At 44.3% G+C, this 27,628-nt stretch overlaps 3 protein-coding genes across 33 annotated transcripts in view; 2 read left to right on the top strand and 1 right to left on the bottom strand.

The window, feature by feature from the left end:
• Positions 1-27,628, bottom strand: part of LOC148128490 (vomeronasal type-2 receptor 26-like) — a 154,260-nt gene that overhangs the window by 59,519 nt on the left and 67,113 nt on the right. Inside the window, exon 4 of one of the 2 annotated variants that reach the window (XR_015746361.1) lies at positions 9,578-9,592. The exons of the other annotated variant lie outside the window; for it this stretch is intronic. The gene's annotated coding sequence lies outside the window, so the exon portion shown is untranslated. Of the gene's footprint in view, positions 1-9,577; positions 9,593-27,628 lie in introns of those variants that run through there. 2 annotated transcript variants of the gene reach the window in all.
• Positions 1-27,628, top strand: part of LOC148128491 (vomeronasal type-2 receptor 26-like) — a 159,016-nt gene that overhangs the window by 59,305 nt on the left and 72,083 nt on the right. The window contains exon 4 of one of the 30 annotated variants that reach the window (XR_015746358.1): positions 14,359-14,657. The exons of the other annotated variants lie outside the window; for them this stretch is intronic. The gene's annotated coding sequence lies outside the window, so the exon portion shown is untranslated. Of the gene's footprint in view, positions 1-14,358; positions 14,658-27,628 lie in introns of those variants that run through there. 30 annotated transcript variants of the gene reach the window in all.
• LOC148128493 (vomeronasal type-2 receptor 26-like) lies at positions 14,779-25,801 on the top strand. The gene is made up of 4 exons (XM_087948925.1): positions 14,779-15,153; positions 18,732-18,944; positions 24,739-24,865; positions 25,722-25,801. Exons 1-4 carry the CDS (start codon positions 15,067-15,069, stop codon positions 25,799-25,801), a joined length of 507 nt encoding a protein of 168 aa, XP_087805051.1. The 5' UTR covers positions 14,779-15,066.

The raw sequence follows: 27,628 nt of genomic DNA on the forward strand, positions 1-27,628 counted from the left end.
ATGATGATAAAATGTTGTATCTTCCCAATTTCATGACAAAGATTTAAAAAACTAAAGATTATTTGAGTACCATTTTAAAATCAGTTTTTATCCACTTAATTGTCATACCATCCACCCCTCACTTAACTGGGTTTCTGATCACATCACAAAATTGTTTGTTACTCTTTCCTGAGATCAAGTTATATCAGCACAATGTATTTAGGAAATGAAATAATATGTGAGGATGACTTTATTTTATTTATTTATTTATTTGATTTGTCAATTGTTTACAAGATAATAAGTATAAGTGTATACATAGTTATGAATACATGAAATGGGTACATATAAGAAAAATAAAAGAATAAGAGAAACAATAGGACAGGGACGGTAGGCACGTTGGTGCGCTTATGCACACCCCCTACAGACCTCTTAGGAAAGGGGTGAGGTCAATAGTAGACAGTCTAAGGTTAAAGTTTTTGGGGTTTGGGGAAGAAACTACAGAGTCGGGTAGAGTATTCCAGACATTGACCACTCTATTGCTGAAGTCGTATTTCCTGCAATCAAGTTTGGTGCGGTTAACTTTGAGTTTGTATCTATTGTGTGCTCTTGTGTTGTTATGGTTGAAGCTGAAGTATTCATTGACAGGTAGGACATTGCAATGTATGATTTTATATACCATGTTTAAGTTAGACCGAAGACGGCGTAATTCAAGGTTTTCTAGTTCTAGAATTTCAAGTCTGGTGGCATAAGGTATTCTACAACGAGTAGAGGAGTGGAGAACTCTTCTTGTGAAATATTTCTGGACTTTCTCAATTGTGCTAATATCAGATACATAATGAGGGTTCCAGACTGATGAACTGTATTCGAGTATTGGTCTAGCAAATGTTTTGTATGCTCTGGTTAGTAGTGTGATATTACCAGAGAAAAAACTACGTAGGATTAGGTTAACAACTCTTAATGCCTTTTTGGCTATGTAGTTGCAGTGGGCTCTAGCACTTAGATCATTAGAGGTGAGTATTCCAAGGTCCTTTACAGAGCTTGGGTCATCAACAAGATCTTGACTATTCAGCTTGTATTTTATTTTCTGATTTTTTTTGCCAATATGTAAGACAGAGCATTTATTTGTTGAGATTTGAAGTTGCCATTTGTTTGACCATTCTGATACATAGTCAAGATCTTTTTGTAGGGTAGCAGTATTGTCTGTGGTATTGAACAGCTTTACATCATCAGCGAAGAGAACGCAATTGCTCTTAATATGATCACAGAGGTCATTTATGTAGAGTATGAAGAGAGTTGGTCCTAGAACACTGCCTTGGGGACACCACTATTGACAGGTACTGGATTTGATAGGACGCTCCCAATTTTGACCATTTGTTGTCTGTTTGACAGGAATGCTTCTATCCAGTTATTCAGTTGTCCAGAGATACCATAGGATTTTATTTTTTAGGAGTAGTTTGTCGTGTACCACTGAATCAAAGGCTTTACAGAAGTCTATGTAGATTGCGTCTATTGCTTTGCCCTGGTCGAGTTGTGTCGTCCATATGTTTTTGCAGTGTAAGAGTTGCAGATTACAGGATAGTTTTTTCTGAAACCAAATTGTTTATTGGAGAGTAGGTTATTTGTCTCTAAGTGGAGGATGATGGATTGGTTAATAATTGATTCCATGACTTTACAGGTGACGCAGCATAAGGAGATTGGCCTGTAATTTTCAACTAGGCTTGGGTCTCCCTTTTGAAGATGGGGATGACTGTGGCTTGTGACCATAGGTTAGGCAAGGAGCTGGTCCTGAAAGATTTTTCAAAGATTATGCTTAGAGGTTTGGCTATGACAGTGGATAGCTTTTTTAAGAAGTAGGCACATATTCCATCCGGTCCAATAGATAGGGATGGTTTTAGATTGCGTAGTGCTTTTTCAACATTGTCTTCTGTGAAATCGATATGTATTAGATCATTGTTGTTATCTGTGGTACGGCTAGGAAATACTGGGCATGATCCATTGCTGTTTACAAATACTGAGCCGAAGAATGTGTTAAAGATGTTGGCTTTAATGGTGTCGTCGTTGCAGTCTTTACCATCAGGTCCTATCATGGGAGGGATGGACCTTGAGTCTTTTAGTTTTGTTCAGAGGCATCAGAGTCAAAACTCCCAGCAGGGTCAATCCTTCCAGTCACAACAGTCTATTATCAAGCCTCTTGTGTAGGCCTTCATCGTGTCCCAGAGATTCTGTAAAGATTATTTTCTTTAAAAAAGAAAACCAATTCTTTCTCTATTTTCTGTTTGAAGTCAATTGATCGTTAATTATTCCATTGAAATCTCCCATCATACAAATATTAGCATAGTCCAGTTCAATTATTTTCATATGTAATTTCCTGTAAAATTCTTCTTGATTGTCATTTGGAGCATAAATTGTGATTTAAAATGTTTTTACATTATTGTCCATTATTTCCACCATCAAAATCCTTCCATCATCATCTGTATAAATTGGTTCTGCTGGAATTGTATCTCTAATATATAAGACCACACCTCATTTTTTACATTGTGTCAACGATGTGAATAATTTCCCTATTTTTTTTTATTTCAATATATATTCATGTTGTTTTTTAATATGTACTTCTTGTAGGCAGATTATATCAAACCTTAATTTCTCTAATTTATGAAATACTTTTCTTCTTTTAGTAGCTAAATTAAGTCCATTTATGTTAATTGTAATAAATTCTCTTTCATCCAGATTAGGCTTTGTAAGAGGGTTTTATTGCTCTAGTAGATCTTAGTTCTCGTTGCTCTCTGGGTACATCACCTACTGCACCTTCTTCTTTTTCTTTTTCAATTACTGCTATACACTCCTCTTGAAATTCGATTAGTGACTCTTCTTTCCTTGTATCTTCCTTCTTTCCTCTAAGATATTCTAAGTAGAATAGCTCAGCTTTTTCTACTGTGTCAATTCTGTGTCTTTGTTCCTGCCAGGTGAACAAGAGACATTCTGGTATCAACCATCTGTAATTTACTCCTCTTTTAAGTAACTCTTTAGTCAAAAATAAATATTCTCTTCTCATCTCTCTTACTCTTCTTGGTACCTGTTTCAGCACCACAATTTCTTTGTCTTTGTAGTTTAATGTTTTCTCTCTTGCTACATGCAATATCTGTGTTTTAATAATTTTCTTAGTAAATCTGATGTGAACTTCTCTTGGTAACTTATTTCTCATTGCATATCTTGTATAGACACGGAACACTTCATCCATTCCATCCATCATCTTCTCTTTGATTTTCTCTAACACTTCTGCCAATATTTCTTTCATTATTTCAGCAAGGTTTTCATCTTTTTCTTCTACATTTTGAAATCTCAGGTAAAATCCTTATCTATCGATTTCCCATCCTAATGGTCAACTCCTGCCCTTTTCAACTTCACTCAATCGAGTATCAATATCTCCAATTTTCTTATCTCTTTGTATATCTTTTTCAATTTTCTTAAATCTGTCCTCATATTTCATCATCATCGGTTGAATATTCTCTACTTTCTCATCTGTCTTTTCAGTTCTTTGCTCAATATTCTTTGTTCTCCTTTCAATCTTCTGGATTCCTTGCATAATCATCTGCAACATCACTTCCTTCTCTTTCTCCTGTTGTAATATTGTCTGTATTGATCGTTGTCCTCCAGATGGTGAAGAGGAGGCTGTTGGTATTGAAGAAGCTGGGGCTGTTGTCTTTCGGTTCATCTTGTAATACTTAGCTATAAGAAAAGAGAGAGAGAGAAAAAAAAAGGAAAGAAAAGACAGCGAAAGCAAGCAGCTGCCACTCCAAAAAATAAAAAAGGAGGAGAAAAATCTTAAGGCACTTGTATCCCTTAATCCAATTGGTTCCAATAATATGCAAAAAGAAAAGGGAGGATGTGGAAAAAAGGATAAAAAGGATTTTAAAAAAAGAGGATAAGGTGAAGGAGGAAAAAATAAAAAAAATGATACTCTATGTATTTCTCTTAATAAAAAAGAAGCAAAAGAAAAATTATATTCTAGTTCCTGGGTTAAAGGCTAAAATCCAGACATACAAATCCAACCAGAGGGGAAGTAAAATAAAGAAAATAAGAAATAACAAACAATTCTAACAAAAAGCAAAAGACCCTGGAGGTCTTTTGAAGGGTCCTTCAGGGAGTGGCAGGTGGAATGCAGCCTGGAGGGGCCTTCCCTTCCCTTCCCTTCCAAAGATGCTCCTGCCTGGAAAGCCTCCCTCCTCCCTGAGCTTGTGACCTGGCCCTCGTTTCTGCCCCACCTCAAGGGGAGACATCTCCTTCAAGGTATTACTGACTTTGCTTCCTTTCTCTAAAGAAATAATTATTATTATTATTATTATTATTTGTCCTAGTGGAGAAAAAAGTTGGTAAGAAATAAAATATTGTCACCTCATTCCCCCCCCACCCAATGTGATGAGCCAAGGTGTGGCACAAAGGCAACATAGTCAGATAATCAATAAGAGTCCCTTTAATGGCGCCAACATTGCCCCCAATGTCCAGGTTACCTTCTGGCTGGAGAAAAACTCCCCCAGGAACAGCCTTTAACTGCAGGGAATCAAGTCCAAAACATGGTCAACAAAAGCTGTAACTTTAAGTCCAATCAAGCCAAACTGAGGTAATTAGTTTGGCAGGGCAGGATCAAGAATTCCAAACGTGAAGGCAAGGCAAAACTCACATAGCCAGGAACACAGATAAGCAAAGACAACACAGGATAAAGTCACGTTTGCTCCCAGCAGCTGCTGCAGTCAGCATGCATTTCTTTTAAACTCTCTTCCCAGGTGTGGCTAATGAAGGGAATCAGGGTCCTTTCCTCCCCCGTAAGCCATGCAACCCATGTTGCTCTCTTCTCCGTTCCTCCCTGTGTGCCCTAAGATGAAGAAGGGGTGGGCCTGGGTCTTCCTTTGAACTTCCTCTCCCTTGTTCTACCTCTTTCCTGCTCTGCCCAGCCGTACTTTGCCCTTCCCCAGCCTCCTCCACAGCCAACGGAGCCACACTCCCACCCCTGTCAGCCGTTCGTCTTCCTCCTCGGATTCAGACTCTGACAGGGGCATGACACCCACCCTCTTGGAATTTTTTTAAATCCAGAAATCATCAGTTCAGTCATTTTGTCTTTCAATCAGAAGTCCATCTAAACTTCAGAGCTTCCCCTGGTTGTTTCCTGTATTCACTGCACGATATTATTATTATTATTATTTATTATCAGGAAAGGATATTATTGATTATTATTATTATTATTACAGTATACACAGCAAATGAGATAAGCATGCTGGGTTTCATACCAGAAATCACTAGTCGAACATTTCCCAAGTGTTTAGACTGTGTGATATATCGGCGGATTATGCAAACAGATCCCAGTAAGGTGGCCTTCTGCAGCTGACAAATTATTATTATTATTGTTATTGTTATTATTATTATTATTATTATTATTATTATTATTATTATTATTATTATTATTCAACTGCTGCAACTTGTTGATGACCATTTTGGGGATTTGTTTATGTCTGATGCAGCTTTTGGTTTGGGACGTCCCCCCTCTTTGCTCCCCCATTGGGAGGGGGGTCTTGACTCCCCTCCCCCAAAAAACCAAATGTGCGTCAGAGCCAGAAAAGTGTAGAGGAGACCCAGCCTGAGTCCTGGGGATGGGTTGACTCTCAGGGAAGGGACCCTGACCCCATTGAGGGTCTCCATCTGCAGGGAGCCCTTTCAGGAGGGCAGGAAACCTGGGCATGAACTAGCCAGGATTGCTTGTTCTTTCATCACCACATCTCAGCCTTGTTTTCTTTCAGCAAGAAAAGTACATTCCCCCCCAATTAATTTTCAAACTTTTAGCCGAGTTCTTGTTCACAGGCTCATTCCCAGATGTGCAAAGGAGCCATGGCAGGTGTCCCTCTTCCCCCCTATAATTAAGGGAAAATCTGGGGATTTATTTCTTCCTCCCTCTTGGCTCCCCAGGAGTTTTCCAGCTGCCACCTTGGAAACCAGTCCAGTGAATGGAAAAATACAAGGAATAATGCAGAATTATGTCCTGTCCTGAGCCAGGAAGCCCTGAATGTGGAGAATTCCTGGCTTGGCCTAAGATTTAGGCCTTGATTGTCCCTGCATAATTTCAGGCTCTGGCCCTCCTGCTCTCATGGCCCCTTTCTCCTTGAGAGGTTTATTCCAAAATGTGACAAATCTGTCCTGCTAGATTCATTTCAGATAGACAATTAGAAAAATCTTAATTTTAATCCATCTCAACTCAGACCACCTCACGTGGACACACCCAAAATCCAAGGCCCCAGGGACCCTGTGATCTTCTATGGTAGGGGCCTTCAAACTTGACAGCTTTAAGACTTGTGGACTTCAACCCCAGAATTCCTCCTTCCAGTCACGTTAGCTCAGGAAATCTGGGAGTTGAAGTCCACAAGCTTAAACTTGCAAAGTTTGAAGACCCTTGTTCTATGGTCTTAGAAATCCATCCCTGATTCTAAGGGACATTCCCTTTCTCCCTTCATCAAAGACATTAATTAAAATGTTGGTGAATCCAATGGAGGAGAACAGGGTGGCCAAATTAAATATTTGATGGTCATTTCCAGAGGAGCATCTGAGGAGATGTCCTTGGGGGCATTTTCTCAGCCAGCTTGATAACCTCTACAAAATGTTGCCCTTCATCCCACACTTGCTAATAAAGATATTGGGGTTCCTCCATTAAATGTAGAACATCCAAAAAAGCAACTTGGTTGGAATATCTAAGGTGACACTTTCTGAGTGGCACTTCCTGAATCCAAGACTGAGCTCTTCCCTCCTTGAATTGCCTGCCATGAGCCCAGTTCTCCAGGGGTCTCCAAGAGGGGGGGAAAGACCAGCCAGGACCTGCAGAGACCTGCAGGCATGGAATGGCCTCCCTGGGAAGGTGGAGGGTTCATCCCACCTGGGGATCCCTAAGGAGGGGCTGGACAACCACGGGGAGGCCGGCCTTCCCAGCCACACAGCCAGGAAACCACCTGAGGAGGCAGCTGGGGAGAAGTCCGGCCAGTTCTGCCTCCCTCTCTGGCTCTGGAGCTCCCCTTCCCCCCTGGGCCACCTGGGTGGGAGCCTCTCCTCCTCTCCCAGCCTGCAGGGATCCTCCTCCTCCTGCTCTGGGCGATGGGGCTGCCCTGGGTGGCTGGCGCTTCCTGCCCCCCCCTGCCCCCATCTCCTCCGCTCCCCCCTCCTGTCTCAGACCCCCAGTTCTCCCTCCTGGGCCAAGGGGTGCATGGGAGTGAAACCCCCCAACGACTGGAGACCTGGGACACAGGGACCCCCAAGGGCACCTTCAGAGCCTCGGAGGTGGGGAGGCCGAAGGGGCCGCAGAGCCCACTATAAGCGCCGCATCCCCACAACCAGAAGACCTGGGGCCTCCAGGTGGCCCCCAACCCCTTTTCTTGGGGGGCCTGGCAAGAAGAGATGTGGGGCGCCCAATGCAGGGCAGCCTGGAGAAGCCCTTGAGGCAGCCTCAAAAGGCAGCCCTGAGACCTCCAGACAGACAAGGCAGGAAGTCCACGCCATGGAGCCCAACACTCGTGTTGCTTGGGGAGACGGTTGTTAAATGAGTTTTGACCCACTTTATGACATTTCTGGCCCCTTTTGCTAAGCGAATCAATGCAGATGTTAAGTCCGCCAGACGGTTCTTAGGTGCATCCGGCTTCTTCACTGACTTTGCTCGCAAAAGGGGATCATGCGACACACACCCCGGGACATTGTGGCCATCATATGTGTGAGACAGTTGTCTAAATGTAAATCCTGGGATCCCAGGGAGGCTGCCAGGGCCGCCAGTGTGGAAAGGGGCCCTAAGTCATCTTTCTCAGTGCCACTGTGGCATTGAATGGTCACTAAATGGAACAGCTGTAGGTCGAGGACCCTCTGCCAGGAAAGAGCGAAACCGTCACAGGAGGGAGGGAAGAGGAGGATTCCCTGATAAGTCCTGGCAGAGCTGCAGGGAAGTTTCTCCCGGCCTCCTCTTCCTCCTCCTCCTCCTTCCACCCGATTCCCCTCCTGCCTCTTTTTCCCCCGTCCGTCAATCTTCCTCCTCTGCCTCCCTGGGAAAGAAACGGCCTGGAAGCCCCTTCGGGGTTCTGAGGGAAGTGAGCTGGACATTCGGGGGGGGGGGGGGCAGAGCTCCAGGGGTTCAGCCTGACCTCCCTGATTTGGGGGTCTCCTTTCACCCAGAAAGCCATTTCCTGTCTTCTGAAAGGATCAAGAGATTCTCCTCCAGCTTCGGCCCTTCCTTCTGGCCGGGACCAGGAACTGGTGGGCTTCACAACTGGGGGAACAGCAGCCCCCATCTGCCAGGTGCAAATCTGGCAAACCAGACTCGGATCCTGGCAAGAGATGCAACCTGGGGACCCTCACCCCATTCACTCCCCCCCTGCCCTGGGCCCCCCATGGGGCAGATCCCCTCACCCTGCCCAGCAAGGCCAGAGGGAGCCCCCTCCAGGGGGCGCCCCACTTCCCAGAGCAGGAGGAGGAAGAAGCCCCTGGCTGCCCCAGGGGAAAATTGGCAGCAGGGCCCCAGGCTGACCTCCCCACCCCCCTGGACCCCACCAGCCCCACCTGGCCTGCAGGTGCCCAGGGCTCACCTGGGAGCTCCACCTGTCCCCCATCTGTGATGCCAGAGCCGCTCTCCCAGCCAATCCCAAGGCTCCTCCCTCAGAGGTGGGCTTTTTGATAGCACCTGAGCTGCCCAGACCAGATGGGAGGGGCTCCCCGTGCCTCCCTCTCCCCCTGCCCCCTCCCTCCCTGCCCTCACTGTGGAGGGTGCAGACCCACTGCAGATGCCCCTGGCCCTGCAGGACCCCTGCAGGACCCCTGCATTCCCCCTCCTCACAGCACAGTCCCACAGTGCCAAACCCACTCCGAATCCAGCCCTTTGGAGGCTGCTTGACCGGTGAGGAGGAAGCCAAGCCCAGAGAGGCCCCTCAGCCTTGGCCAGCTGGGCGGGAAGGTGGTCCGGAAGCCCCCAGGGGAAGCCGGCCCAGAGATCTTGGCCAGGCTGCTCAGAAGCCGTTGCCATTGCCTCTTTCCCAGGACTCCAAGAGAGCGGCTGGCCCAGAGCCTCCTAGCTGGCTTGGCTCCCCAGGCAGGACTGGAACTCACACACACACCCCGGATTGAAGTCCCAGCCACCCAACTGACTCTGGTGGGATCCACATGACCCTCTGAACCTGGTCTCTTCCCCAGTGGCCGCATTCATATTTGCACCTCTGTTGAAAGGCTGTCAAAATGCCTTTCTTCTGAGGATTCGATTTTCCCGCTGGGAGAGCTCCGGCGCAAGGATACGGACAACTGCTTGAAAGCTGGATCTTTTTATTTTTCAGGAAGGCGAGAGATAGAAAGAAGTCTGCGTTCCTGGGCTAGCTACCTTCGAATGGTAAGTCCCTGATTTTTATACCCTTTTCTCCTTTTGTGTGAGTGCTTGTGTTTGTATTTCTTCATGTTTTAAATCCTGTCAGGGGTTGTCTTTCTTCCCGCCAGAGGGTAAACTCCGCGGGGTGCGGAAGGCAAACTTTGCGGGGTGGTTTGATTGTTTTATCGGTTTCGTCCTAATCTTTTATAGCTTAATGGTTTCTTATATTTGTTTTGTGGCAATCTCCTGTCTGTCTCCTTTGTAATAAATTTTGTGCCTTTTGTCTGTTTGTTTTGCTGATTTGGCATGTCTTGTTTTTGTAAGGGTTTTCTTTTCTTTCTTTCCCTACTTTTCTTAATTATTTGGGCTTTTGTCTAAGGGGCTTCTTTAGTACCTTTTATTTGATTCCTTTTCCTATGCAAGTTTGTTTTATGGCTGGCCTGATGTTCCCTTTGGGCTTTTCCTGCTTGGGTGACACCACTGTCCTCGTGAAGTTCCCTTTCCACACCTCTTAACCATGGTTTGTTTCCCAAGGTTGAACCATTTGGCTGAGTAGTCAGTGGATGATGGGAACTCGGAAGAAGATGAATTCCTGGAAGAGAAGCTGATCAAGAGGAGATACACAGGCAGGCCTCGACTTCCAACCATTCATTTAGTGACCGATCCAAGTTACAACTGCACTGAGAAATGGAACTTAGGACCATTTTTCACAATTAATGACCTTTGCAGCATCAAATGCAGAGATCAGAATTCAGGTGCTTGGCCACAGTTTCATGTTTATAATGGCACCAACATCCCAGGGCCGTTGTGATCCCCTTTTACAACCTTCTGACAAGCAAAGTCAATGGGGAAGCCAAATTCACTTAATGACCGGGTTCCTAACTTATCAACTGCAATGATTCATTTAATGACTGTGGCAAGAAAGGCCATCAAATGGGGCAAAACTCACTTGATGGATGTCTCACTTAACAACAGAAATGTTGGGCTCAGTTGTGGTCGTAAGTTGAGGACTACCTGTATTGGGGACCCTTTTCTTCTGGCGAGGACCCCATTCACACAACACGCTTGACCAGGCCGGGGTCCTCGCAGCCCCCCTGAGAGAAGCCAGAGGTCCACATGGAGCCTCCTCAAGGCCGGTGAGAAACCCTGGATGACCATAGCCCCCCTCCTCCCTCCTCTGGGGTCTCCCTGGGACAAACCCAGAAGTTGGGGTGGGCTTCCTCCCCTCTGGGCCTCACCCGGCTTTGGTCAGACATGGCTGGAGGAGAAGAGAGTCTCATCGCACATCAACCTGGCCCTGAAAAGCCACAGCTTGAACCCGGAGCCACCCAGGATCTGGTCTGCAGGCCCTGAGAGCAGAATCTGAGGGAGGTTCAGGGGGAGAACTTCCAAGTGGTGGACCTGGGATATGGGCCTTCCTCTGCTCCTCGCTGCCAGGGTGGGCCTGCCTGTCCCTTCAGTTCCCCCCCACACTCAGCCCCCCGGTTCCCCTTCTGGGCCAAGAAATCCATATTAATGTCCCCCCCACTGCAGAAACATCCTCCCTGAACAATGGATGCAACTAAACCCGGAATAGAGGAGTTCCAACACACCTTCAAACCCCTTGGAGTTTTTTTGGTATAGAAAGTCTCAGCCCCAGAGATGAGAAGTTTTGTGTCTGTCGTGGAAAAAGACTCGGAGCCAGTGACTTAGTTTCAGCTCTTTATTTGCTCCGAGATTGGCTCGGCTCGAAAAGGGAAAAGCGGCGGCTTTTATTCTTTGGCCGTGGCGGCCGCGGCCAATGACACCGCTTTGAATCTCCCACGATTAGTTTCCACCAATCGCGGGAGATTCGTGGCGGGCCAATCACTGCGGCTCGCTCGGCCAATCAGCTCGCCGCGTGTCTTGTCCAATCACCGCGCGGCAATAGTTTGAATTTAATTTACGGAATACAAACTAAAGAACCCTTTTCCAGCAGTGACCACAATATGATTGACTTTTGTCTCAACATACGCCCACACAAAAATCACCACAATGATGTAATCCCCAATTGTAACTTCAAAAAAGGCAACTATGATCTTATAGACAACGATCTCTCATCCCTTGATTGGCAATCTCTATTCACTGGATGCAATACTGTTGAAGACCATTACAACATATTTTTACTTGAAGTCAAAAGAGTCATCAAACTATATGTACCAACAACAACTCCCAAAACAAAACAAAAAAGCAGATTACCCATAACAATAAGGAAACTTCAATCCAAAAAGAGATCACTCTGGCGGAAAAACAAATCTGGTCACGTTGCCAATTTCAAAAGCCGATAAAAAAATTTATGCCACCAGATAAAGACCGAATGCATCAATTATCACATTAAACAAGAGGAAAACCTTCTAAGCACCAATTCCACCTGTGCTTTTTACAATTTTGTAAACAACAAACTAAAAGACTCAAGGTCTATCCCACCCTTGATAGAACCTGATGGTAAAGACTGCAACGACGACACCATTAAAGCCAACATCTTTAACACATTCTTCGGCTCAGTATTTGTAAACAGCAATGGATCATGCCCAATATTTCCTAGCCGTACCACAGATAACAACAATGATCTAATACATATCGATTTTACAGAAGACAATGTTGAAAAAGCACTACGAAATCTAAAACCATCTCTATCTATTGGACCGGATGGAATATGTGCCTACTTCTTAAAAAAGCTATCCACTGCCATAGCCAAACCTCTAAGCATAATCTTTGAAAAATCTTTCAGGACCAGCTCCTTGCCTAACCTATGGTCACAAGCCACAGTCATCCCCATCTTCAAAAAGAGAGACCCAAGCCTAGTTGAAAATTACAGGCCAATCTCCTTATGCTGCGTCACCTGTAAAGTCATGGAATCAATTATTAACCAATCCATCATCCTCCACTTAGAGACAAACAACCTACTCTCCAATAAACAATTTGGCTTCAGAAAAAAACTATCCTGTAATCTGCAACTCTTACACTGCAAAAACATATGGACGACACAACTCGACCAGGGCAAAGCAATAGACACAATCTACATAGACTTCTCTAAAGCCTTTGACTCAGTGGTACACGACAAACTACTCCTAAAACTAAAATCTTACGGTATCTCTGGACACCTGCATAACTGGATAGAAGCATTCCTGGCAAACAGACAACAAATGGTCAAAATTGGGAGCGTCCTATCAAATTCTGTACCTGTCAACAGTGGTGTCCCCCCAAGGCAGTGTTCTAGGACCAACTCTCTTCATACTCTACATAAATGACCTCTGTGATCATATTAAGAGCAATTGCGTTCTTTTCGCTGATGATGTAAAGCTGTTCAATACCACAGACAATACTGCTACCCTACAAAAAGATCTTGACTATGTATCAGAATGGTCAAACAAATGGCAACTTCAAATCTCAACAAATAAATGCTCTGTCTTACATATTGGCAAAAAAAATCAGAAAATAAAATACAAGCTGAATAGTCAAGATCTTGTTGATGACCCAAGCTCTGTAAAGGACCTTGGAATACTCACCTCTAATGATCTAAGTGCTAGAGGCCACTGCAACTACATAGCCAAAAAGGCATTAAGAGTTGTTAACCTAATCCTACGTAGCTTTTTCTCTGGTAATATCACACTACTAACCAGAGCATACAAAACATTTGCTAGACCAATACTCGAATACAGTTCATCAGTCTGGAACCCACATTACGTATCTGATATTAGCACAATTGAGAAAGTCCAGAAATATTTCACAAGAAGAGTTCTCCACTCCTCTACTCGTTGTAGAATACCTTATGCCACCAGACTTGAAATTCTAGAACTAGAAAACCTTGAATTACGCCGTCTTCGGTCTGATTTAAGCATGGTATATAAAATCATACATTGCAATGTCCTACCTGTCAATGAATACTTCAGCTTCAACCATAACAACACAAGAGCACACAATAGATACAAACTCAAAGTTAACCGCACCAAACTTGATTGCAGGAAATACGACTTCAGCAATAGAGTGGTCAATGTCTGGAATACTCTACCCGACTCTGTAGTTTCTTCCCCAAACCCCAAAAACTTTAACCTTAGACTGTCTACTATTGACCTCACCCCTTTCCTAAGAGGTCTGTAGGGGGCGTGCATAAGCGCACCAACGTGCCTACCGTCCCTGTCCTATTGTTTCTCTTATTCTTCTTTTATTTTTCTTATATGTACCCATTTCATGTATTCACAACTATGTATACACTTATACTTATTATCTTGTAAACAATTGGCAAATCAAATAAATAAATAAAAAATAAAATAAAATAAATTAGCATGTTCATTTTCACATATCAATAACATCTGCCTTACCCAATTGGAATCAAGTTGGCAATAGTCCTGTCTATGTACAAAAAATATTCAGACCAAGAAGAGTATCTTTGGGATGGATAAAAGGAGTTCAGCTCCTCCCCTCATAGATAATTGTTAATTTACACAATTTCTGCTTTGTATAAATTCAGGGTATATAATTATTGGGTTAAAATTAAAGTGATGAAACAGACATAGTCCCCAAAAAGACAAAATTTCAATTAAACACTTATTGGATTGTACAACTGTCAATTTCTGTTAGCAGTTGTGCTCTTGTACATCTAGAGAAGAAGCCGAAAAATTGCTTCACAAAGAATTTGGGATATAGAAGCTGAGAAAGAGGTTTTAGTACTCAAAAATAGCATATAATACAGCCCTATATCTTAGATCCAGGCATTTTATCTAACATCTGCTAATTTGAATCTAATATTTGGAATTGTATGGGTGACACAGAAATTTACATTGCATTTTTTATTGGTTTTTTTGTTTAATATGATTTTGCGTTCCATTTTTATATACGATCTTGTTAATATTCTGTCTTAAATATTTAAACAGTGACTAAGGAACAAACTATTCTTATATATTCATCAAAACAAAATTGGGTTTGTCAATAAGTAATATTTTGGAGTTGATCTGGATCATATTATAACACAGCATTCTTCATTACTTTTTCAGATCACTGCTCTAATTCCTTCAGAGGCTCTGAGTGATAAAAGGTGATTCCCTTTTTTCCACCAGATGCTCCCCAAAGAAGGATTCCACTACCCAGCAATCGTCCAGCTGCTCCTCCATTTCAGATGGACCCCGATTGGCCTCTTTGCTTCAGACACAGAAAAGGGAGAGAATTTCATGAGGACTTTCCCTCCGATGCTTGTCAGGAATGGAATTTGTGCGGTTATATCAGAACGATTCACAACAACTGGACAAACAGCACCCTTCAGGGAGGCCCTCTCTAAGTGGAGACAAGTCAACGTCTTTGTCCAGTTCATAGAATATGATTCCATCTGGGACAGAATTTTTCCTTTCCATGAAGCACTTATGCATTTGGCAGGACCCATTAAGGGGAAAGTCTGGATCCTCACAAACTTTGCACTGTATACAATAAAGAAGTACATACCTCTCAAATACATCCATAATATTTTGATTTTTGGTTATCTGAGAAAAAAAAGGCCAACAGATGCTGCCTTTGAACCCCATTTCTTTGTGGAAGATCCATTTCAAGATCATTATTTTCACTGTTCCCTTTCCAAGCACGTCTTTTCTGTCAAAGGCCGCAGAAGATGCACCCAGAAAGCCCCACTGGAGACCCAGGAGAAAAGGAACAGGAAACGGATCATAAATTACCGTCATCGCTACAGTTTCATTCAGACTCTGGCCCAGGCCATGAATGCCGCCTATTCCTCCAGATTGAGGAGGGGAAGGAAGGAGGGAGAAAAGAGGTTGGGGGCTCCGAGGCTGCAGCCATGGCAGGTATGGGGGGTCCCGATAGGGATCCATTCATCTGAGATCCTTTTGGAGAAGGAACCCAAAGGAGAAGGAGGGGAACATCTCAACCTTCTTGTGCTGCAAAAGGTCAACAGATTTGCACCATCTAATTGCTCCTGTCTGATGCTCCGGAATAACAGGGAGCAGATCTGAAGTTTCTGTCTAGCCTCTGTTGGAAGAAATCTCCTTCTGGGTTCAGTTCCAAGTGGGGAAGAAAGACGCTGGAAACAGGGTGACTGCTTGGAAGATGGTTTAATGGTGGACAGGAGCACATGCCTTGGTTGAGGAAAGAAGGGCTGAGATGCTGAGAGTGCAATTGTTTGATGCCCTCTGTTGGGATTTGAATTGGAGCTTGTATTCTGATTGGTTGTCAGGATCCCATGGGGCCATGCAGGGGCAACTCTATAGGCTGTACTGAGTCCCAGGCTTGGTTGAGCCTCGCTGGATGATGGTGATGGCTTTGGGCAATTCCTATATAGCTTTACCTGGAGTAGATCTTTGTTATGTAAAATAAACTGGCCTAGGCCAGAGTAATGGTCCATTAGCAAAGGTGGGAGCGGGGCGGAGTTTCAGCCTCTCTGAGTTTCTACTTTTCTTTTTAGGGGAAATATATTCTCCCTTTTTAGTATATCCAAAATATTTCATTTTCCTAGGAGAGGGGAGGGTTTTAACTACTCCCAACACCTCTTTCAGTCATTGGAAGAGTGTTGAATCCTCCCTTGTCCAACTGAGAGATGTTGTAAGTTGGAGAAGCTGCTCTCATAATCTCCTCCTTGTCTTCTCTCAAGACTCAGTTTCAGGTTGCAGTCAAGTATGATTTTGAGATTGTTTTCATAAACATGTATTTATTTACAAATAACTCAAGATGGCAAATGTCTCCAACACAGCTTCCTCCTTCATCCAGTCCACTTTTAGTAAAGTCAGAGACCAGCATTACAATAAATAATAATAATAATGGAGAAAAATAAAAATAAATGACAGTCAATGGGCAGTTAGAGTCTGCCTAATGCTGAGTCATGTGCGAATATGTGGCAATATAAATGTCCTAAATAAATAAATACATAATTTTGCATTACAGCAGAACAGAATTTGGCCCCATTCAGAGAAACTTCTTCCTACTGATCTGATAACTGCAGTTGCACATAAAAGAATTCCGTATTTCCCAGATATTTTATTAGGAGAGGCGTCAAAAAGTGAATCCCTGAGTCCTGATAGGAGATGCCGCATAGCAGGCTGTGAACTCACTGGTGGGATTCAAATTTTTTTACTACTGGTTCTGTGGGCATGGCTTTAATTTGTGGGCGTGGCTTGGTGGTCACGTGACCAGATGGGCGTGGCTTTGTGGCCATGTAACTGAATGGGCTTGGCCAGGGGGCCATGTGACTGGCAAACCAAATACAATTGGTCCTCACTTAATGGCCGGTTACTTAGCAAGTGTTCTAATTTATGACTGATCTCCCCAGAGCTACTTGTCCTGTTTTTGGAGTTTTGGAGGGGGGGGGCAGGGCCAGCTGCTTCAGGCAAGGTGAAAAGGCGTCGACCAAGCATGGGAGAGTAGAAGCCTGGGAATGGTGGCTCCCGGCTCAGCTGGCCTGAGGGGCTCCTGCAGGCATATCGCCACAAGGGGGGCGAGAAGACCCGGGACAACCATGCACCCACTTGCTGGCTGGCCGGGCCGGGCTGGGCTGGAGGAGGCACATCCACCAGGAGAAGGAAGAAAATTTGATCCAGGAGGGAGGGCGGACAGGCGGATGTCCCAGGGCTGCTGCACATGCGCACTGCATCAGTAGCACACGCACGGCTGCACACACAGTGCGCATGTACAACAGCCCTGGGACATCTGCCCAATCTGCGCCACAGCCACCACGTGGTAGGGAAAGCTAGGAGAGCGACTGGGACAAGTGGGTGACCCGGTTTGGGGGTGTGGCCAACCAGGGGTGACCACCGGTTCGTCCAAGCCGGTGAGAACCGGTTGATTACCACCTCTGTGTGAGCTGCAGTTCAAGTGGCCCCTTGTCCACAGGGGCCCAGTCTCAGCTCAGGCGCTCTTTCTTTGTATCGGCCCCCTGAAACGGCTCTGGGAACTCCGTTGCAGCTCTCGGAGGTTAATTCCCTTTGGATTTTTGGCAGGGTTATTCGATTTAAATATCTCGTTGCTCTAAAGGCTGCTCAAATAAACATTCTTGGGAAGAGCAGCCCCATCTTGTTGGATTTCCAGATCTTTGAGACCTTGTTTGAGTTCACTAAGTGCACTAACTCATCCCCCATCCTTAAAAGCCCTTCTCTGCAGAAGCCACGGGGGCTGAGTACCAATGAGTAGTTGTGTGTTCATTTTCCCCACAATAACAACCCTGTGAGTTGAGTTGGGCTGAGAGACTGGCCCCAAATCCCCCAGCCTGCTTCATGACCAAGGCGGGACTTGAACTCACAGCCTCTTGCTTTCTACTTCAGGGGCTTAACCAGTAGACCAAACTGGGTCCCTTATATAATTATCAAGCTTGACACAATCCTTCATCCAGTGCATCATTAATGTTCTTGTATGAGATACTATAATTTATCAAATCCTAAAACCCAGATGGTTTTATATTGCTTTTTAGTCATACAGTTTTTTCTAGGAGGAAATCATAAATATTTTTCTGGAAAGTTGGCAATGTTTAAATAACATAAAAGTATATTTGCCTGAGAATTGTTATAAATCTTGTATAATAGCAATTTATCAACACTATTATATTAATGACAACATAGAAAAATTGATGACCTAACGACAAAATGTTCTATCCTCCCACTTTCATGACAAAGATTAAAAAAACTAAAGATTATTTGAGTACCATTTTTAAATCAGTTTTTATCTACTTAATTATCATACCATCTACCCCTCACTTAACTGGGTTTCTGATCACATCACAAAATTGTTTGTTACTCTTTCCTGAGATCAAGTTATATCAGCAGTATTTCCATAATGTATTTGGGAAATGAAATAATATGTGAGGATGACTTGCATAGAGCACATAAGTTATATCCCCCCTTTCCCACAACCCATTTAGAAAGGGCAGTGATAGGAGGGAATGACTTTTGGGGGGTGGAGGAGAGATTCTGCCTGGGGAAGAAGCAGATAAGAGGAGGACACCTACAGCTGCATAAAAAAAGGGTCGGTGGGATATTTGTACTTTCTGGCTCCCCAAATCCTGTCAGTGCAGCATTACAGCGAAGTGGGCCTAGCTCAGGTTTCCTGTCTGGGCTTCCTGGGAGAGGATCACCCTGACAATTTTCTTCTCCAGAAATCCGTGTTTCTGATAAACAACCTGTTGCTTTCAGGGAGTTCATAAATCTCCTTTTTTCTGTTGTTCAACTATATTTTGTCAAAATCTATATTGTCGGGATATGATTGACAAATTTTTGTGAACTTTTTTCGTTCACTTGTAAGATAGTGATAACACCTATTTTCCTAATGAAGCATGTCTGTAAATTAGACAACTACAGAAGAAAGATTCAAATGTGAAAAAGCATCTGGGATAAGAAACAAAGTTTTCTGCTTTTAAAATTGCTGCATGTTCCCCTTCTAGTTCCATCCTTTCCTGGAGAAGAATGAGTTTGTCAATATTTCGGACATTGAATTGTACAAGGACCCAAATGGAGAGGTAGCAGCAGATCTGGGCATTTTGGGCTTCTTGGTTCTTCCCAGGGATGATCCCAGGAAAGAAACTCTGGCGTATTTTGTAAGACAGAGACTTTATATCGACAAAGATGCTCTTTCACGGCTAAAGCTGCTCAACAAGGTAGGAGAAAGTTTTGCTGTCTTCTCTCTGTTTTCCAAAGCCTGAGGTCCCATTTCAAGAGGGCTGATGCTATTCCCCAAAGGTGGTTGACCTTCACCGAGAATTGAATCTGGGCAGTAGAAACCGGATTTTTTCCCTTAGGCTGCTTGGGAGGCATCGGTATTGTTCCATTTTGTGGACCACGTACAATTAAGCTTCTCCATCGAACGGGTGAGAATCCCACAAGGGCTGGGGAATGTGTCGCTAGTAGCTTCTGGTTGTTTGCTCCTTGTGCCCAGAGTAGCAACGAAGGCGGCAATTCTGCTGACCGGGGCCTGAATCCAGGCTTGGACTGTATTGGATGGGATTGAATCGTGAGTTGACGGAGGTCCTTTTGGTCCCATTGGGGGAAAGAAGCTTCCTCTCATCCTGCTTGGGGAAAAGTGTCCCCTGAAGGGGCAGCTCCATAATCTGGGAGGCTCTTAAGGAGGCCAGACGTGGCCAGAGCTCTCCATGCCTCCCTTTCACCCTCCCTGGGATGGAGCAATGGGCCTTCTGCTCCTAGGAAGCAGCTCCAAGGCTTTCAGTTCACCTGAAATTATCAAGATTGTTCTGATATCACACCTTAAAATTATGGGTGTAAGAAGAGGGGAGAAATGCGTGTTAATAGGGTCATGAGAAGGAACCGACTGGTTATCACTTAATGCTGAAATTATTTCTCAGTTCCATCCAGGGGTGGGATTAAATTTTATAACAACCGGTTCTGTGGGCGTGGCTTAATTTATGGGCGTGCCTTGGTGGCCATGTGATGGTGGGCGTGGCCAGGTGGCCATGTGATTTGCAAACCAAATACAATTAGTCCTTGCTTAATGACCAGTTGCTTAACAAATGTTCTAATTTATGACTGATCTCCCCAGAGCTGCTTGACCTGTTTTTGGAGTTTTGACAACCATAAACACAAACACACAAACATACACACACTTCTAACCCCGCTATTCTTTGATTCTGTAAGGATCTCCTGCTGGAGAAGGGGGTTGGACTAAATGACCTCCGAGATCCCTTGCAGCCCTGCCCTAGATTGCTGTGCTACTTCAAAGAGTCTTCTGAAGCCAGGGTTTGTGTCCTTCCTTCCTCTCCTTTTTTTTCTCTCTCTCTCCCTCCCTCCTTCCATGTATTTATCTATCCATCCATATATCTCATTCACTTTATCCTCCCTCCATCTCTTTCTTTCTTTTTTCTTTCTTTGTCCCATCCTTCCATTTCTCCCTTTCTTTGTCTATCCATTTTCCTCCTTTTGCTTCCTTTCTCTCTTTTATTTCTTTCTCTTTCCTTTCTTGTCTCTCTCTTCCTCTTCTCTCATTCCCTCTATTTCACTCTTTCTCTCTCTTTCTCCCTCTCTGTATCTCTCTGTATCTCTCTCTCATTCTGCCTCTTTCCCTGTCTTCCCATCCCCCCCTTTGTGTGTGTGTGTGTGTGTGTGTGTGTGTGTGTGTGTGTGTGTGTAAAAGAGAGGCATGGATAAGTCTGACCAGGTCGGGTCTCTTTAAGAACCTCCCCAACTATGAACCGGCCCTTTCAGGGGACACTTTTCCCCAAGCAGGACGAACCTTATTTCCAATAGGACTAAAAGGACCTCCACCCAACCATGATTCAAATTCATCTGAATTCAGGCCCTGGTCAACAGAATTCCCTTTTTTCTTTGCTAGTTTGGGCACAAGGAGCAAACAAACCTGAAGCTCTTAGTGACACATTCCCCAGCACTTGTGGGATTCTCACCAGTTTGAAGGAGATACTAAACCATAGGTGGTTCACAAAATGGAGCAGTGCGAGAAGGTAAGGGGGACGGTGGGGGATAGCGAAGCGGCCGGGTCCCTATCTTCCCCTCTCTCCCCACCACTCTCTCTCTCTCTCTGTGTATCTGTGAATGTGTGTGTGTGTGTGTGTGTCTCCCTGAAAGACGCGGCATGGCCAAGCCAGCAAGCTCTCCTTGGCGCTCTTCGCTACTTCTTTCATTTCTTCTTTTTCGAATCCAGACTGGCTAAACAACGATTGCCAGACTGCGGTGGAAGAGTCCATTCGGGTGACCCTCCTCCTCCTCCACTTCCTCCTCCTCTTGCACCCGGCAGCTGTGGATGGATCAGGAGGGTGCAGTTGTGTGGGGAGAGGCTCGCTCCTCAAGTGAGCATCCACCCGCCCCCTACTTGGTTTTGCTGTGCTTTGGCATTTGCTTGAGGAGCATCTCCCCATGCGCATGCACCCTCCCGGCCACGCCACAACCGCCGGTTATGAGAGGAGGAGGAGGAGGAGGAGGAGGAGGAGGAGGAGGAGGAGGAGGAGGAGGAGGAGGAGGAGGAGGAGGAGGAGGAGGAGGAGGAGGAGGAGGATCGCTCGAAGGGATGCTTCCATCATGATCTGGCAATTGTTCAGCCAGTCTGGATTCCAAAAAGAAGTATGTGTCCAAATAATCTGGTGAAGACAGCGGAGGAGTCACTCAGGTAGACCTCCCCCATCCCCCTTCCTCCTGCAGAAAAAGGCCATTCCCTGAGCTAAGAAGGCAAGGAGCTGCGGCTCGACTCACCCAATTCCTAGGACTACCCCAAATGGTCCCAATTCGGTGCAGAGAGGGCAGCTCCCCTGGCAGTTCCCCTTTCCTCAGTGCTCTGACTTCCTGTGGCTCGCCTCCAGCCTGAACACCAGGTTGGACCACCAGAAGGCCACTTCCCTGCTTCTCAATGGCGCTCCTGTGCCGGCCACTGCAGGACTCTCCATCTCTTTCCCAAATTCTCCCTCAACTTCGAAATGACGACACCTGTTGCCGACATGGGTACGACCGGGCTGCCGGTCACCTTTATCTCCTCACCCCACTTGCCTTTTGTCGCTGCCAACTGGACCCCTAACCCCCAGCAGGTAAGGCCCAGCACCTGCGGTGAATCCCAGCTAAATTTCACTGTACCGGAGGACATGTGGAGAGGCTCATGTTCTCCTGCTGCTGGGAAAGCAAGAGAGTCTTTCCCGGCACAGCGAAAATTTTGCAACTTCCTCTCCAATAGGGAAACGGGCGGCTCTGGGAAACAGAGAAGCAGCCTGTTTGAATCCTGTTTCTCTCTGCAACCCGGAGCTGTGCCGGGAAAGACTCTCTTGCTCTCCCAGCAGTAGGAGAACACGAGCCTCTCCACATGTCTTCCAGTACAGCTAAATGTAGCTCAGGTTCCCACCAGTCTGCATCTCGCCCCTCACCTGGATTCACCGCAGATGCTGGGCCTTACCTGCTGGGGGTGAGGGCAGCAGGTGGTGGCAGCAAAAGGCAAGTGGGGTAGGGTGGGGGTAAATATGACTGGCAGTGGCAGGTAGGTGACTGGGCCCTGGAGCTTGCAGAGCCTCACTCACCCAGAGAGATCAGGCAGGGCCACAGCGGAAGGCATGCAGTAATGTCTGGCCTGGTGAGTGGGCAAAATCAGGCTGCAGGTGATGCCACAAATGCGCCATAAGGACTGACTGGGCGTGGAGGGGAAGGGTAGGTGGAGAGGGGCAGGGCCAGCCAGTGGTGTAATTTGCCGGTTCTCTGAACTGCGCAGAATCATAACAACCGGTTCTATAGAACTGGACAGAACCAGTAGAATCCACCCCTGGTTCCATCTCTCCAGACTTTTCTATTTAATAAAGTCCTTTTTTTTTGGCAATGTGAGATGCCAAAAGCAAAAGAGAGAACAATAGGACATTGTTTACAAGATAATAAGTATAATGTATACATAGTTGTGAATACATGAAATGGGTACATATAAGAAAAATAAAAGAATAAGAGAAACAATAGGACAGGGACGGTAGGCACGTTGGTGCGCTTATGCACGCCCCCTACAGACCTCTTAGGAAAGGGGTGAGGTCAATAGTAGACAGTCTAAGGTTAAAGTTTTTGGGGTTTGGGGAAGAGACTACAGAGTCGGGTAGAGTATTCCAGACATTGACCACTCTATTGCTGAAGTCGTATTTCCTGCAATCAAGTTTGGTGCGATTTACTTTGAGTTTGTATCTGTTGTGTGCTCTTGTGTTGTTATGGTTAAAGCTGAAGTATTCATTGACAGGTAGGACATTGCAATGTATGATTTTATATACCATGCTTAAGTCAGACCGAAGACGGCGTAATTCAAGGTTTTCTAGTTCTAGAATTTCAAGTCTGGTGGCATAAGGTATTCTACAACGCAGTAGAAGAGTGGAGAACTCTTCTTGTGAAGTATTTCTGGACTTTCTCAATTGTGCTAATATCATATACGTAATGAGGGTTCCAGACTGATGAACTGTATTCGAGTATTGGTCTAGCAAATGTTTTGTATGCTCTGGTTAGTAGTGTGATATTACCAGAGAAAAAGCTACGTAGGATTAGGTTAACAACTCTTAATGCCTTTTGGCTATGTAGTTGCAGTGGGCTCTAGCACTTAGATCATTAGAGGTGAGTATTCCATGGTCCTTTACAGAGCTTGGGTCATCAACAAGATCTTGATTATTCAGCTTGTATTTTATTTTCTGATTTTTTTGCCAATATGTAAGACAGAGCATTTATTTGTTGAGATTTGAAGTTGCCATTTGTTTGACCATTCAGATACATAGTCAAGATCTTTTGTAGGGTAGCAGTATTGTCTGTGGTATTGAACAGCTTTACATCATCAGCGAAGAGAACGCAATTGCTCTTAATATGATCGCAGAGGTCGTTTATGTAGAGTATGAAGAGAGTTGGTCCTAGAACACTGCCCTGGGGAACACCACTATTGACAGGTACTGGATTTGATAGGACGCTCCCAATTTTGACCATTTGTTGTCTGTTTGACAGGAATGCTTCTATCCAGTTATGCAGTTGTCCAGAGATACCATAGGATTTTATTTTTAGGAGTAGTTTGTCGTGTACCACTGAATCAAAGGCTTTACAGAAGTCTATGTAGATTGCGTCTATTGCTTTGCCCTGGTCGAGTTGTGTCGTCCATATGTTTTTGCAGTGTAAGAGTTGAAGATTACAGGATAGTTTTTTTCTGAAACCAAATTGTTTATTGGAGAGTAGGTTGTTTGTCTCTAAGTGGAGGACGATGGATTGGTTAATAATTGATTCCATGACTTTACAGGTGACGCAGCATAAGAAGATTGGCCTGTAATTTTCAACTAGGCTTGGGTCTCCCTTTTTGAAGATGGGGATGGCTTGTGACCATAGGTTAGGCAAGGAGCTGGTCCTGAAAGATTTTTCAAAGATTATGCTTAGAGGTTTGGCTATGGCAGTGGATAGCTTTCTTAAGAAGTAGGCACATATTCCATCCGGACCAATAGATAGAGATGGTTTTAGATTGCATAGTGATTTTTCAACATTGTCTTCTGTGAAATCGATATGTATTAGATCATTGTTGTTATCTGTGGTACGGCTAGGAAATACTGGGCATGATCCATTGCTGTTTACAAATACTGAGCCGAAGAATGTGTTAAAGATGTTGGCTTTGATGGTGTCGTCAAGTTGCAGTCTTTACCATCAGGTCCTATCAAGGGAGGGATGGACCTTGAGTCTTTTAGTTTGTTGTTTACAAAATTGTAAAAAGCATGGGTGGAATTGGTGCTTAGAAGGTTTTCCTCTTGTTTAATGTGATAATTGATGCATTCGGTCTTTATCTGGTGGCATAAATTTTTGTATCGGTTTTTGAAACCGATAATTTGGAAAAATTTGGAAATAGTGAGAGATTTTGCTTACTTAAGTGAAGACCAGAGGCTAGTAACTTGTCTAATATCCATTTTAACCTCCATTTTCCACATATTTCCTTTGCAATCTTATTTCTTTTCTGCTCAGTCCTTTCCTCAATCTGAATGTGTGGAAAGTTGTCATCCTGGATTTGTCAAGAGGGCTCGAGAAGGAGAGCCAGTTTGCTGCTACGACTGTGTTCCTTGTCCAGAGGGGACCTTCTCCACTCAGAAAGGTGGGTGACAACAGAGGAAAGGAAGGCCTGGTGGAACTGGATCCACTGAGAGAATTGTCATGAAAGTATGAATTAAAAAACACTTTGAAGCTGAATTGATTACTGGTTTATTTCCAAAATGCCCCATTTCTTATCTAAACAGAAGAACAAAAAGACTGTGAAGGAAGGGCTGGATAGAGAGAGGTGGCTGTGGCAGATTGGGTAGGCTTTACTACTGCCAGAGAAAATATTTCTCCTTTTTAGCTTGGATGTATCCTTCCTTACACATTTACTTCTCTAGGAACACCTGAGTTCCTTGAAACACGATTAATTGTTTTAGGTCCACCTCCTGAAAGGAGGATAGCAATGCAGTCTACATGGGTTCCCTTTGAGAAACACTAAAAGGTGTTGCTGATGTACGAGATACACAATGTGGTGGCATGGATAGTTATGCCTGTATGTGTCTGCACCCGTATCACCACTGCAACAATGGCCATTCCAAATTATTAGAAACAGTCACTTGATCTGCCAGCCACCTCTTAGGCAAGTATGACAAGAATTGCCATCTTGCACGTAAGTTTCTCTAGAAAGTTTAATTGATTCATTATTTTCCTTTAGTAATGGAGGTTCCTATCAATATTCTGAACATTACAAAGGAAATCTTTCAAGTCCAAAGCTTCCTCAATTTCATAGCCTATCAAAAATATACTGTAGCTATATTTTTTTTTAAAGTGATAAGACTTATTTTTTGTCTCTGGAGATATTAAGAAATCCATCCTGGAAAATGCTCCTAATAATCACTTGTTCCCAAAGAATGTACAATATATCTTGAAATGCAAAGGACAAAGAAATACGTTTTTTTTTTTTGTTTTCTCAGATACGGAAAAATGCACCAAATGTCCGGATGATAAATACCCAAATAAAAAAGCCGAGTCCAATGTATCCCAAAAGTTATAACCTTCCTGTCTTATGAAGAACTTCTGGGCATCATCCTGGTTTCTTTTGCCCTATTCTTGTTCCTAACCACAGGCCTTGTTTTAATCGTCTTCATTAAATACCGAGAAACTCCCCTTGTCAAAGCCAACAACCGGGACCTCTCCTACATCCTCCTGGTCTCCCTCCTGCTTTGCTTCTTGTCTCCTTCTCTCTTCATTGGTCAACCAAGGAAAGCCACTTACGTTTCAGCTCTTTATTTGCTTCGAGATTGGCTCGCTCGAAAAAGGAAAAGCGGCTTTTATTCTTTGGCCGTGGCGGCCGCGCCATGACATCGCTTTGAATCTCCCACGATTAGTTTCCACCAATCGCGGAGATTCGTGGCAGGGCCAATCACTGCGGCTCGCCGCCAATCAGCTCGCCGCGTGTCTTGTCCAATCACCGCCGGCAATAGTTTGAATTTAATTTACGAATACAAACTAAAGAACCCTTTTCCAGCAGTGACCACAATATGATTGACTTTTGTCTCAACATACGCCCACACAAAAATCACCACAATGATGTAATCCCCAATTGTAACTTCAAAAAGGCAACTATGATCTTATAGACAACGATCTCTCATCCCTTGATTGGCAATCTCTATTCACTGATGCAATACTGTTGAAGACCATTACAACATATTTTTACTTGAAGTCAAAAGAGTCATCAAACTATATGTACCAACAACAACTCCCAAAACAAAACAAAAAGCAGATTACCCATAACAATAAGGAAACTTCAATCCAAAAAGAGATCACTCTGGCGGAAAAACAAATCTGGTCACGCTGCCAATTTCAAAAGCCGATAAAAAATTTATGCCACCAGATAAAGACCGAATGCATCAATTATCACATTAAACAAGAGGAAAACCTTCTAAGCACCAATTCCACCTGTGCTTTTTACAATTTTGTAAACAACAAACTAAAAGACTCAAGGTCTATCCCACCCTTGATAGAACCTGATGGTAAAGACTGCAACGACGACACCATTAAAGCCAACATCTTTAACACATTCTTCGGCTCAGTATTTGTAAACAGCAATGGATCATGCCCAATATTTCCTAGCCGTACCACAGATAACAACAATGATCTAATACATATCGATTTTACAGAAGACAATGTTGAAAAAGCACTACGAAATCTAAAACCATCTCTATCTATTGGACCGGATGGAATATGTGCCTACTTCTTAAAAAAGCTATCCACTGCCATAGCCAAACCTCTAAGCATAATCTTTGAAAAATCTTTCAGGACCAGCTCCTTGCCTAACCTATGGTCACAAGCCACAGTCATCCCCATCTTCAAAAAGAGAGACCCAAGCCTAGTTGAAAATTACAGACCAATCTCCTTATGCTGCGTCACCTGTAAAGTCATGGAATCAATTATTAACCAATCCATCATCCTCCACTTAGAGACAAACAACCTACTCTCCAATAAACAATTTGGCTTCAGAAAAAAACTATCCTGTAATCTGCAACTCTTACACTGCAAAAACATATGGACGACACAACTCGACCAGGGCAAAGCAATAGACACAATCTACATAGACTTCTCTAAAGCCTTTGACTCAGTGGTACACGACAAACTACTCCTAAAACTAAAATCTTACGGTATCTCTGGACACCTGCATAACTGGATAGAAGCATTCCTGGCAAACAGACAACAAATGGTCAAAATTGGGAGCGTCCTATCAAATTCTGTACCTGTCAACAGTGGTGTCCCCCAAGGCAGTGTTCTAGGACCAACTCTCTTCATACTCTACATAAATGACCTCTGTGATCATATTAAGAGCAATTGCGTTTCTTTTCGCTGA

This window comes from Notechis scutatus, unplaced genomic scaffold (genome assembly GCF_049901735.1).
Source record: "Notechis scutatus isolate UNSWTSFEM ecotype Mainland unplaced genomic scaffold, rNotScu1.2 NSCUSCF49, whole genome shotgun sequence".
NCBI lineage: Eukaryota > Metazoa > Chordata > Lepidosauria > Squamata > Elapidae > Notechis > Notechis scutatus.